This window comes from Pseudopipra pipra, chromosome 1, assembly GCF_036250125.1.
Source record: "Pseudopipra pipra isolate bDixPip1 chromosome 1, bDixPip1.hap1, whole genome shotgun sequence".
Classification (NCBI taxonomy): Eukaryota; Metazoa; Chordata; class Aves; order Passeriformes; family Pipridae; genus Pseudopipra; species Pseudopipra pipra.
This window is the reverse complement of record NC_087549.1, coordinates 39,751,319-39,764,787: the sequence shown is the minus strand read 5'-3', so window position 1 is coordinate 39,764,787 and position 13,469 is coordinate 39,751,319. Positions and strand designations below refer to the sequence as shown.

Below are 13,469 nucleotides of genomic sequence, written 5' to 3'. Positions count from 1 at the left end.
TATAGAGATGATTTCAATGAGGAATCCTTACCCTAACAGCACAGTGGTTGAAACCTTCACAGATACCATTCACTTAATTCTCATTTACTTGCCTAATTCCTACTAAATTTACTGTGAATTTTAGTGAAGATAAAATTGCGTCAGATTTTCAGAATTATTAGACACTTATTCATCAGTTTTATTGCAAGTTAGGTTCTGGATCAAAGTAACTTTCAACATACTAGTACTTGATCTGATTCGGTTATTTCAGTCCATGAAGGTACTAGAAAAAAGTGTTTCCAAAATTGCTTCCTATCAGATACGGCAGCATTCTGAAATGCACAATTCATAGTATTAACTGGATCAGAAAAGATCAGTTATAGCATGTAATATTTAATTATGAGCTCAAAGGCAATGAAACAGCATAAACGAGATAAATTTTATTCTGTTGAGATACAAATCAGTGACCAGACACAAGGCTAAACTGATAAATATTCAAAAGCAGATACATATTGAGTTTTACTAAAATATAATTTTCATTATTTTCATATTGCAGGTGAATATTTTCAAAATCAAATCAGTATACCTTGGCAAATTGAATCAAGTTCTGGTTGGATTTAAAAGTCTAAAAAAAGGTCAGCAATTTTTCCAGTTAATGTAAGGTAATGATAATGTAAATTGTTAGATTTAGGAGATTCTAGAACTTCAGAAATGTCTTAAATTTAGTATTAAAAATCAGAAGTGGGTTTTTTTCTAAAAAAAGTTCTAGAAAATATGATATTGCACTCCATTTTCTACTGTTCATTATTTCTGTGGATTATACATGTCAAGTATCCAGATCCAGATTGGTTTTACTAAAATGTGCAAAGGCATCCTAGGAAATGTTGTGAAAATGCAAAATGGTAAAATTATATGTGAAACTCTTCTCCATAGTTACTATGTTTTAAGAATTACAGTCAACAAAGTGGGTTTTTTTTCCAGGAAGCAATATGACACCATGCTTTTGCAGCTTTTGTAATTTTTGTCTTCCTCTCCATTTTTACATTGTGGATAATTTAAAAAAAAAATAATTTAATTTCAGGTCTAAATACTTCTAGATATAGATAAGAAGATAAAATTGCTTCATTAGATTGGGAAGTGGAAGAGGGAAGAAAGGCTCTTCTGGTCTCATAGCTTTTTTTCTTCTAATCCATGCAAAATATATATATTTTTTTTAAGGGATACTGCGTATGTGAGGTTGAGTGGCAGATAAAAAGACTGCATTTTTGCAGCATTTTTTCTCATTCTCCTTCCAACTCCATGGCAGCTGTTGGAGATAAAGAAAATAGCTTATTTCTTAAAAATGAATAGCAACAGCAAGGAGTATCATGACTTGGTATTTTATTCAATCCTTTGGCTACAATTTAGGCCCATTGTTTTTAAAGGTAACAGAACAAAGATTCTACAGATATTCTACTTGTGTAGATAATGCTGATAATGGAGACAAGATTCCTGCAGAGTATGATAAAATGAGTCTCTAGTTCTTTCATATTTTTAAAAAACCCCGAGATGATAAACTGACTCTGTGTGTTAGAGTCAGAGAAACTGATTGGGAGACTATTTCCCATATATTTCCTAGATGGTAACATTAAAACTTTCATTCACTTCACCAAGACTTGGAGTGTAACCAAATTTACTCAGAGATATGACTCTTCAAATGCTTTGTTTCCAAAGAATCAACACAATGGTCTCAATCAAGATAAAACTTTAAGCCGAAGTTTGTGCCTTATTAGGGCCTCATCAGAAAGAAAGTTGTGTGTTGAGTGAATTTTTTGATGTCTAATGTCGTAGAAATCCTGATCCTTTTTCCTTTAGGATACTGATAATATAATTTCCTATGGGGGACTTCTTGTATCTAAAAATCTCAGACGGAAGCCTTTCCATACTTTGAGATGGTAATAGATCATTACAACAAATCTACCCCTACATTTAATTTCACAAGATCTGTAAAAATGCAAAGACTTCTTCACTTTGTTGAATATTTTGGAGCATAGTGGAACAGACAGAAATACATATACACACTGCCAACATATATTTTCAGAAGTCTTATTTCCTTAAGAAGTTCATAAAAAAACCACACTTTGTTGATTTGCCAAAGATAGAAACTTTTGACTGTATACACAGAATATTTTGTGCTTAAAAGGTATAAATGAATAATGTCCCATTTATTTTCCATCAGATGAGTGGTTCTTGGAAAAAATTGTTATAAAAGAAGATTTCTACCCTTTTTCTATGCATGTTTTTGTTCACAATGACTGGATAAATAAACACTCCAAGAAAGATTTTGTAGAAGTGGCAATTCCACTCAAAGGTAATGCTAACAGAAGTGTCCTTTATTTGCGTGAATCACTCCTGTGTGGCAGAGCAGAACATAATGGGTACAAGGCTACTTCACACTGTAGGCAGAACTGAACATTGGAACCCCAATGGTGAGGGACATGGGCCTGGACCAAGGTGAATTGTGCCTTCTCTAAACAAGAAGGAAGAAATTATGTCTGGGATGGAGAATATGGAAATATTGAAAGAATCTCCTCTGGCAGTACATTTCCTGTCCTTGGAATGATACAAAGAAAATAGGTGTGGCTCCTATGTGAGTGTGATATGATTTATGCAGCGGCTGGCCCGATTTTCTACCACTCCACATGAATAATGAGGGTTTTGCGTCTTTGTTGCCTGACTTGCCTGTGCCAAATCCAGCACTACCAGGCAATATAATTTTGTATCTTTTGGTTTATGCTGCCTTATAACTTAGACACAGGTTCTAAACATACTTTTTTTTTTTATTGCAGAAACATCTGTGATGTCTCTTCTTGTGAAAAATTTTGATATGAAAAGCAGAGGACGATGGCAAACATGGGTGCACTGTACACAAGTACCAGAAGATGTTCCTGACATTCAAGTTGTTGCATTTGGAAGAAAAGGGAAATCCCCTGCACAGAAAGTTCAAAATCTGAGTGATAATCCTTTTTTGGTTGGTTTCTTTTTTATTTCACAAAAGTCTTACCAAATAGTTCCAGTAAAATAAGAGTTGTAGCCAATATGTGTGAAGTTGTGTGGAATGATTTTTTTTGTCAGTGTTAATGTTTATACCTCCATGTTTTATACAAATAGTGCTTGGAGAACTTATCACTTGTGGGCTAATACATATTTCTTATTAAATCTCTCTTTAGCAAACACCAAATTTGATGTGAGAAAATTCTTTAACTTTGAATTAAGACTAGTAGGCCTTAAAAGTAAGGCAATGAATGATGAAGCTGTTCCACACTTCCTTTACATTCTGCTTCTCAAACCTCAATTAATCTGTTTTCACTACTTAGAAGCTGTGTCTTTTTAAAATGAGCTTGTGCCTGGGCAAATGTCAAATCTGTAGTTTGCATACGAAGTTAATGGCAGCTTCTGCACACCCACACACCTGGGTCACCCCTTTCAAAAGGTTTTTATTCTTAAACATGAGGAAATAAACCTCATTACCAATCTTTTGCAGAATATAAACATCACTTGCTTAACTGATGCAAAAGGAAAAGATACAAGCAGCAGCACATGATAGGACTTACGGATACCAGCCATCCTTTCTTTTGAGCACTAGAATAGCTGAGAACAGAACCAATACCCAAGGATAAGAATCATCATGAGTTCAAAATTTCATTTCAAATTTGAGAATAAAGATATGATGGAGAGGTTGTAAATAAGAAAACCAGGAGAAAAGGATAGTAATATGAATTTGGCTTGAAAATACAGAATCGGTCATGCATTTTCTTGCTTTTGATGTGTTGGCCTAGGCTCTGCAGCCAATTCTCTCAGTTAAAAATAAACATAAATTATGATACAAATATAAGTCCAAATTAACTTGCTATCTTAATAGGACTTCCTCACTCCAATATTAATATAATTGACTAGTGTTTTTACCTATTGTATTTATTTTTTTACCTGGGTTTAAGAGTAATGCAAACTATTACAAACAATGTTTAGTTTATTTTTTTCCTAACAGTTGACTGTTGGTGATATTGGAGATATAACAAAACTTTCCTTTATATTGTCCGGTCCGTCCCTGAGAAGAGGAATTAAACTTCACAAGGTATTCCAAATACACTACATGTACACTTGCAATATTCTTCAACATACCAACAAATAACTTTTGTTGAAAGACAGATGGTCTTTCTTGTGATGCTTTGCATCACACTAGCAAAGCCAGTCATTTTTTTTCTCTGTTACCTGGTGTCAACAGATGACTGCCTACAGGTTCCAGATCTCTTTGTGGACAGATCTACCTTGTTTGCACCTGCTGAAGGGCACATAGCTAGAGAGGTTCACTGATGTGCAGACCCATCCTTGATTTCTTCTTAAGTGAAAAAAGTAATATCCAAAGTTTCAGAAATTTCTCAGAAACATGGATTACAGATGAAACTGCAAAGGCTAAAAAGGAGACAAAATCCCTGTGTTCCTTTTGCCAGTCTCTGTTTTCCCTATTTTGGTTTTTCCAGAGGTACTATAAAAACTAAGAGTTTTTCGTGTTGTCTCCTAGAGTCTTCTGAACATTTCTGTAGAAAATTATATAACCTTATGTATGTATTTTCTGTAAATTTTGAAGATTTATGTACTATAGAATGAGTAGCTTTTTCTTGCGCAAAAATATTTTATGGCCCTTTCCAAAATGAAATACAAAACTATTTTTCACTTTTGTATAGAATATAGAAATACTATATGATTTGGAGATAAAGTTCACACTTAAATGTAATCTTACAACTGACAAGAATTTGTCAGGTACCTTTCATTTTAAGGCCAAAGTCTACATAAATTTACACACCTCATTTTTATGAGTCCAGTTTCAGCAGGTTGTCTGCCTGCATATGCAGGTAACCCTTAGTGAAATTTTAATACACATAGGAGTTTGTGATATGTAATTGATATTTAATTAGGGTTGTATAGGGAGAATATTTTTGTATAAGAAGGATTTATACATTTAGTGTAAGAAAATTCAGTTTTTGCAAGTATAAAATATGAGTAAACAATGGGCTGCATTTTCAGTGGAATTTGATTCTATCTAAATAAAAACATCTCTTATTTGATTAATTAATGGTTTAATTCTGGAAATGGTCATGGAGAATAGTTTATTTTCATCTTGAAGCCCTGTGACTGATCTTGTGAAGCACTGGACACAATGCATAAGCAATAATGAAAATGATCAGTCATTACATTTCTAGAAACTCAAGGGCAAGACAGTCTGACAAAATTTTTGAGTGGACCTGTCAGATTCCCAATAATTTAAATTATATCATTCAATTATTTAAATATTTATACATTTCAAAGCTTGCAATTGAAATCCATGTGAGGAAATCTGTACTCAGGATTTCCAAACTGGTATGTGTATTCTGTACAATAAGCTCAAAGTTTTGCTTTTGTCGCTGGTGTCAGTACTGGCAAGAAGTCACCTCACTAATTTTGGGAATCCCTGCCTAAGTATTTCAATTACTGTCAATTACTTACTGTCTTGATGAAATTCAGTTTTTGTTTCATTTTGGTTTGTTTTAAATGTCTTGGATTTCTATTTCTATACATAGAGATTTTAAAGGCTGAAGAAACCATTCCTGCAAACTTGCAGTCATTAGCTATGTATTAAAATTCAATACTGCATGTAATAATTATCAGAAATGTTTCTTCATATACTTGATAGATTTTCATTCTGTATTTTATAACCTGACGTAGGATAGAGTTTATGATCTGAGTTGTCCTCCTGTTAATCTAATTTCCACATTGACCATCTTAGTAGCTAGGATATGGAGGCTCAGGATATGCATCCTCAGTTGTTTTGGAGGTTCCAAGTTCACAAAATTGGTGCCTAATTTGTTCAGTCTCCAATGAATATTTAAAGCCAAGTGGAATGAAGCTGGACCTAATGCTTACACCTTCTACTGAAATTCATTCTTCAAATAACATATTTCCACAGGGAGGCCTGAAGGCCACTGGACACCTAATTTCTGCCAACTTTGAAAATCCTAACTGAGATGTAGCAAGTCACATTTAAATAAATAAAAAGTAGCAAAGCAAATGTTTTTGCAAAATGAGCATATGCTATTAAGATTGATGTAACTGTATTCATTCATTTGACATTCTAAATTGCAAACACATACAGGTCAATTTAATCTGTATCCTTCATTGGTTCTCTACAAATGGGTCCTATGCTCATGTCAATATGCAATGAAGAATACGCCTATAAACATCAGGCTGCAGAATTAGCGGCTTACAGCAGCTGTTGTAACTCTTATACAGAATCCAGTAGCTTTTATGAAACGTGTGCAGGAGTTAGAAATAGGAAGAAATGTAAGTTTCTATTGGGATAGAAATAAAAAAATTAAGCAATTCAGATAAATTAATTTCTTACTCTGATTCTGTCTGCAGCTTCGGCTAAAAGACCTGGATACTAAACAAGAGTTGGGCTTCCATACTGAAGCCCCATATCTGTTTGGAGAAGATGGATCTGAGACTGTGACAGAGCTAGCAGCAGTCAGGCCAGACAAGCCACCACTCAAGGGTATGCTGCTTAAATAAAAAGTAAATACATGAGCAAATGCATGCACATGCACAAAATTGTAAACTGCCTAATGGGATGAACACAATGGACAGATTGCAAAGCATTTTATATATGTTAAAAAACAATCAAAATCATTTTTGAAGATTCATTCAATAAACCTGCATAAACCATGTTGGGGTCTATATAGGCGTGTAGTCAAAGCACTTTTTTTGTTTTAAAACAACTGACATATTGTTTTCACTAGACTAAGTACCAATTCGAAAGTCTGAAAAATGTACAAAGCTGAATTAGTATATTTCTGTTGCAATTTTGAGAAAATGACTGATTTACTCTTGGTGAGGGACCAAATCACAGATTAAAAAAAGGCAGATGCCAAGTCATAATGGCATGTATCACAAAGAGAAAATACAATCTTTTTTTAGGTTTTCTTCAAGGCCCATTCCTGCCCCAGAAGCCCTGTTTCATTTCATCATTGTGTTTAAAATACGATAACATGTTCCTTTGTTCTGATTACATTTTATAAAATATTTAGAAAAGAGCTCTCATTTATTATACTCTATGAACAGAAGACTTGGTTAAAATATTTAAAACTTTTTGCATCTAATATCTAACCAAAGGCTAGACTGCAAATGGAAATATATCTAAAGAATCTGTTATAACATTTAATTCTTCACAGAACCCATAAAAAGTCCTCTGTCATGCTGCCTCAAGGAATATGTACTGTATAACTCATCAGCCAAAAGTCATGGCAAGCTATCCTTTGTGGTGAAGAATAATAATAACAGTGCATATTTGTATAAATAGCTGAGCCATTTCTCCTGGACATATTAAACTGATATTGGCCATAATTCTCAAAATGTGAGATCAAAACATAATTCAACTGATCCAGAACAGAAAGTGGATTTCATCTTTTATGTCTGTGGTTTTTTTCTTGGTAAAATGTTAAAGTTGGTAAATCCTAACTCAATTTAATAACTTGAATTCCCACAAGAACTCTAGGTTTTTTACAATGCCTGATAGAATCAGTGTGATTCTTTCAGGTGATTTCAGTGACCACTGGATAAGTCCAGAATTAGGACATCTTCTTCTGTCATGCAAGCATGGATTGCTGCATTGATTCATAAAGGACATTTCATCTCTGACGCTGTGCTGTGTGCTGTGAGGTAGCTAGCAATCTATATGAAACTCAGAAAATTGATGTCAATTCCTTGGTCTTGAAATTGCTCTTGTACCTAAAATAAATTGGTTTATAATGTTTGATAATTATGTTGCTAATAGTCTGATTTGATAATGTCTTTTATCACTGTTTTTTCATGGCAGAAGTCCTTTACTCGATCAGTGTTCATACGGGAACATTGCCCGCATCAGGGACTGATGCAAATGTATTTATTACAGTATTTGGAGAGCAGGGAGATTCCTGTAAAAGGCGACTAAGGCACTCGAATTTTGAGAGAGGACAGGTTAGTACTAAGTTATTTTCCTTACGTGTTTTTTATGTTATTTTTTTCCAATACCATATTTCTTTTTAATTATGAAATACAAGCATTTATGTTACACTCTGGTAACCTGTCAAAAGAATGTGTTGCTTACTAAGTAACCTGAATTGGCATTACAGTTTAAGATTAGTTTAATTACCAAGAAATTTAAAATCCAAAAACTTTCAGTAACAGTTCTTGGAGTCTGGAACTGAATCCAATGATATATAAAATTCTGTGGCTTAATTTTCAGCTCTTTGTGAAGATGATATAGAAATATCAGGGCTATTTCCTGTGACTGCTCCTTTAAAATGCAATTTTTTTCAAAAGATCTGTTCAGACAGAGTTGAAAGAAAGATTTTAAATGTGTTAGCTACTGTATGTTAATTAATCCATTTATATATAGAATTGCAAACAGATAAAGATGCTTTTAAACATACTGTGTCTTGTCAAGATATATCCTAGGAGAGATTTTCTGGTCAACCTTCGTTAATTACCATAGTAATGATTGCATCTATACAACATGTTCACACATACCCTGGACTCAGATCAGGTATGACTAGATAGAATTTCAAGAGACCTTTCAAATGATCAATTTATCCTGTACAACAATGCAGGATCCTCTATATTTCATACCACTTCATATGCTCTCTCATGGCTGAGATGCCATAATTTTCCTAGGCAACATGTTCCACTGTTTTTGGAATGTTGTTCCACTGCCTTGCCCTTAACAATTCTTCCTTCACTTCCTTTATAATGTCAAAATATATTATTGAGCTTAGAAACTTAGAAACCAGACATGTCATCATTGTGTTCCAGAGTAGTTGATATTTTTTTTCCATGAATTTGTATAAGCCTTTTTTCTCTTTGCTTCTCTCTTTCTTTTATAGACCTCCCTCTTCTGCTCAACAGTCTTGTTGCTGCATTGTGCCTTGTGTAGAAGTATGTTTCTTTAATCATCCTACTTAGATATTCCTATATGTTTTTCTGACTCCAATAATACATTTACAATCTCCTTAAAAGTTTGCCATCGCCTTCTCTGCTTCTCTTTTTTTTTCTATGTCTAATTTCTATGAGCTTAGCTCTAGGTACCGTCTTCAGACATTTGTTCTAAGTGGACTCTGTGATATAATGTATAAAGCACACCTAGGCAGAACACCTATATTCATTTCTAAGCTCAGTCACTGGTTTACCTGGTGATCTGAATGTATGATTTTACTTTCCTTCTATCCCTTATTTCTCACTGTAAAATGAAGATCGTCAATAGTTTAGGCAAGAATGAAAAGAGGGAAACATATATATATTTCAAGGAAGTTTAATTCCACTTTCAGTTACTACTGAGGAAATTAAATATATCTTTTAAAAATATGCTTAATCTCTTTTCATAGCAATAACCTACTGCTAGATTCATAGCAGTATTTAGCATCCTGGTGTCTAGTGAAATTACTCTGCATTGGGAGATATTTAATAATTTGCCCATGGTCTTCCCCCCCAAAATATTTAGGCATGTTTTTCTTTTCCTTTTCTTATAGTCTCTTGAAACTTTATTTTTTTTTTAAAGATGTTATTTTTGCAGAATCCTGCTCTCCTAGTCCAAAAAAAAATAGGAAAAGGTTTGTGATATTGATTTTCTGGATTATATAATTAAAAATATAGGTTAATCCTTGGCATTTTTGAGGGCAAATGTCTAGAGGCAATAAGAAGAGTTAATAAAAGGCATAAAGACACATAGCTGGTGACATAATCTAGAAAAGAGGTCTAAAAAGAAATAATTTACTCAGCACTTTCAAGGTGGTCGTTAATACAGAGTCAGTGGCACAGCTGTTTGGGTTAAAGAAATCAGAGCCACTGCATTGAGTTAAGCAGCAGTGCTGTATCTTCACAAACAGATCCTTTGTTTTAGGGGAGCGGTTTTTGTGCTGTAGACAATGAAATTGTTCTTCAGCTTAGGTGTTTTGTGTATTCGTGCTCTTCATTGTGCGATAGGTTCTTGGGAAAGAGTTGAGCAGCGAGATGGCAAAAAGTTCTGATGATACTAAGCTAATAAATATGAAAGTTGGTGGCAGAGATTGAAGAAGAACCTCATGCAGAGTGAATGAGTAATAAAATGGCAGATTAAATCATTGTAACTAAATGAAAAGCAGTGGCCATGAGTGGAAAACCCCTTAAATTTTCATGCAAAATGATGGGCTGTGAAATAGGAAAATGACCTTACCATTAGGATAGCTTTGTGACTATGTCAGCCCAGTACCCACTAGAAGCAAAACGAAAGGAAAATAGAACAGATAAAATTTTTAGAAATTGTTACAAAAAGGAAAAACCCAGCCACTTCAAGGCAGAAAAGACAGTCATGCCTCCAAGTAAGTTCTCTGGTGCAGGTGCTGTGTTTTGTTCTGATTCACTTGTCTTAAAAAGTGCAAGAATGTCAAGTGATAAGAAATATCTTCCATACAAGGAACAATGAAGCAAACAAGTACTGTTTGGCCTGGAAAAGAGCTGATGAGAGGAAGGATGAGGGGGATAAGAAATATAAAACGGCATAGAGAAAATGAGCATTTCTATTTTCTCATGAAATACCAGGGCTCAAGAGCATTCAATGACACTTGCAGGTGGCAGACTCAAAACAAAAGGAGGTGGCGTTTTACACAGTGTGTAATTAATACATTTTATTTTCTGGCACAAGATGTTGCAGATGATAAAATGCATATTGGTGCAAAAAGCCATCGCACATTGTCATGGAAGACAACTTTCCACCGAGGGCTGTTAAGTGCAAAGACGCTATCTCTGGCTCAGGCAATCTCTGAATCACAAATTGCTAAAGCCTGAGAGACTTTATATTCAAGAAGCATCTCTATATATTTGCCCTGTTTTTCAACTCTTCCCAAGAAATCTCTTAGTGGTAGCTGTTGGCAACACTGTATTGGATTAGATGGATCTGCAATCTAAAATACTACTACTGGTCTTACATTCTTTATACATAGAAGTACATCAATAAAAAAGTTGGAATGAGGTTTTAGTGAGAGTATCTAAGAATAGAAGGTGAAAGGAAGGAATGTAAAGGGCAAGCTGTCTTGAAAGACAAGATTACGTCAGCAATATGCCTGGAAAATATGGAATGGACAGGCAAAGAAAACACAGTTAAGGAAACTTGAGACATCAAAAAAAAAGGATCTTTCTTGACTGATAAAGGACAGGAATATAAGGAAAAGCTAAGAGAGCAGAGAATTGCAACAAAGTGTAAGAAAAAAGTGTGAAGTGGGTTTGTGAAACAATTTAAATGAAATCATTTTGACTTTCATTAATTATACTTCCAGTAATGTGTTCAATGTAATGTCCTTATACTGAAGGGAAAAAAAGAGATGCAATGACATCAACCAAAAGTACATTCTTGCTAATGCTGAGGGAGTAGGCAATTTAATGTATTATTATGAGAATTCATTGATAACAATGGGCAATTATGACCACTGTTGTCTAATGAATGTTAATTATTATCACAAAGAATGAAACTAATGATAGGTCCCTTTCTCGGATAGAGTTAGCTGTGAAGGAACATGAATATTAGCAATACAGGCTATTTCCTCTAAGTCAAGGGTCATGTAGACTGACAAGAAAATTATATTTGGCTTGGAACTACAAAGAATAAAATTAAAAAGCAATGAATGCACCCAAAAAGTTGTTTGCAAGATGTTCCTCACAGATAGATCTTATTTTGGTCTACATATACATTACATGCAGGAGTATAACTTGCCATGGTAACTGTTTGAGGAGATTGTAGATATAACAAGGTAAGAATGCTGGAAGTCCTAAGACTGTGATAGGAATAATAACTCCGATGTTTTCTTTTTCTGATCACATTGTAGAGAATAGTCTGACACAGACAGTAGAATGGACCAGATGACATAATTCTTTCTAAAAATCATCTCTTCCTTTGTTGCTTTCTGGTCCTCATGCTTTTTCCTGCCTGGTGGCAAACTGGTTGGCAACAAATAAAAATTATAGCGTCTGTTTCTACTATCCATCTGGGTTTTTTTAATGTCACCCACACACATGCCCATGTATCTACCCACCCACTCATATTATCTCTCACACAGAACACATTCATTCTCTCACTCACACAATTTATTCATCCCAATATGCACTAGTGCAGTTGCCATTTAGCTTTTGTTTACTGGTAGCCGCAGCAATATTTAAACAGATGTCTATTTACATCTGAAGAGCACATCAATTCTTGCCTGTATGCGTGCACAGCCTTAGTTATAGTTTCTACTGTCAGTATCTTCCTTTGTTTGCACAGTCATCAACAGTGTCAGTATTGCTGTTCAGAGTCGAATAATACGACACTTCCCATTTGAAAAATAGGATGTCTTAGAATGTAAAATACTTTGAAATATTTAAAAATAAAATGCCTTATCTAAACCAAGATTTAATTTACCAGGTCTCTTCTGATACTTGAAACACTTGCTTTGTTTCAGTTATGAGGAAGTGGTTGAACTTCCATTTTCATGAGATTTCTGTAAGTTTTTTCCACCCAAAAATGTTGGATGTTTTTCATAATAAAGCCTGGGCTGCAGTGATCATTAAAAATTAAAAATGTACATATTCGAACATCCACATAGTTTCCAAACAAGGTCTCCAAATATGAATGTCAGCCTATAATGCCTTCCCTTACTCTCAGAAAGGAAAAAATACTTCAGCATTGAAAGGAGTCTGCCTTTTCAAACACAATCTTCTCAAAGATGGAAGATAAAATTTATGGTTTAATCACTTTGCTATTCTTTTTACCTCTACTTCCTCAGGTTTGTATTTCTGAAATGAGAGCAGTAGACCTTGGACAGTTAAGCAAAGTCCTTGTTGAGCACCATAATGTGGGTTTTGGAGCCGGATGGTACCTGGACCAAATTGTCATCCATGAATCAGACAAGACTGACAACCAATATGTATTTCTTTGCCAACAATGGTTAGACAGTGGAGTTGGTGATGCCCAGATGAAACGAACATTGAAACTTCTTGGCAAAGTCGGGAATGGAATGTTGACAGGACAGATTTATGGTAAGGTCCAAAATCCTCAAAACTCCTTTCAACTTTTGTTGTAATTGTAATTTATAATATATTTTGGTTATTCTTGAGACTAAAACCAAACTACAGAAACAATACAGTTTGAATGTGAATTGCATCTCTCACACAAATTGTCTCTCTAAACACTTTCCTGAGCTGGTAAATACAATTACAATATTCAGGGAAGAAAGACTAGAGCAGAAGGGAGGTATTAAGTGGTGGAGGCAATGAAGGAACTATGTTTTCAGTTGAAGCTAGAAAAAAAGCTGAAGCAGAAAGAGGTAGGTTGTTCCATATGGTAGTCAATGCAGAGCAGAAGGCTCCTGCAAGTGATGAAATCACAAGAAGAGATACAAAAATGCTTTTAGCAGAATGAGATTTTCCCGTATGTT

General features: G+C 34.5%; 1 protein-coding gene across 1 annotated transcript in view; it reads left to right on the top strand.

The window, feature by feature from the left end:
* Positions 1–13,469, top strand: part of RP1 (RP1 axonemal microtubule associated) — a 189,525-nt gene that overhangs the window by 137,194 nt on the left and 38,862 nt on the right. Inside the window, exons 39-45 of the mRNA XM_064653041.1 lie at positions 536–614; positions 2,198–2,329; positions 2,808–2,989; positions 4,007–4,093; positions 6,415–6,547; positions 7,868–8,007; positions 12,819–13,071. Of these exons, the coding sequence (XP_064509111.1) occupies positions 536–614; positions 2,198–2,329; positions 2,808–2,989; positions 4,007–4,093; positions 6,415–6,547; positions 7,868–8,007; positions 12,819–13,071 (1,006 nt within the window). The remainder of the gene's footprint in view (positions 1–535; positions 615–2,197; positions 2,330–2,807; positions 2,990–4,006; positions 4,094–6,414; positions 6,548–7,867; positions 8,008–12,818; positions 13,072–13,469) is intronic.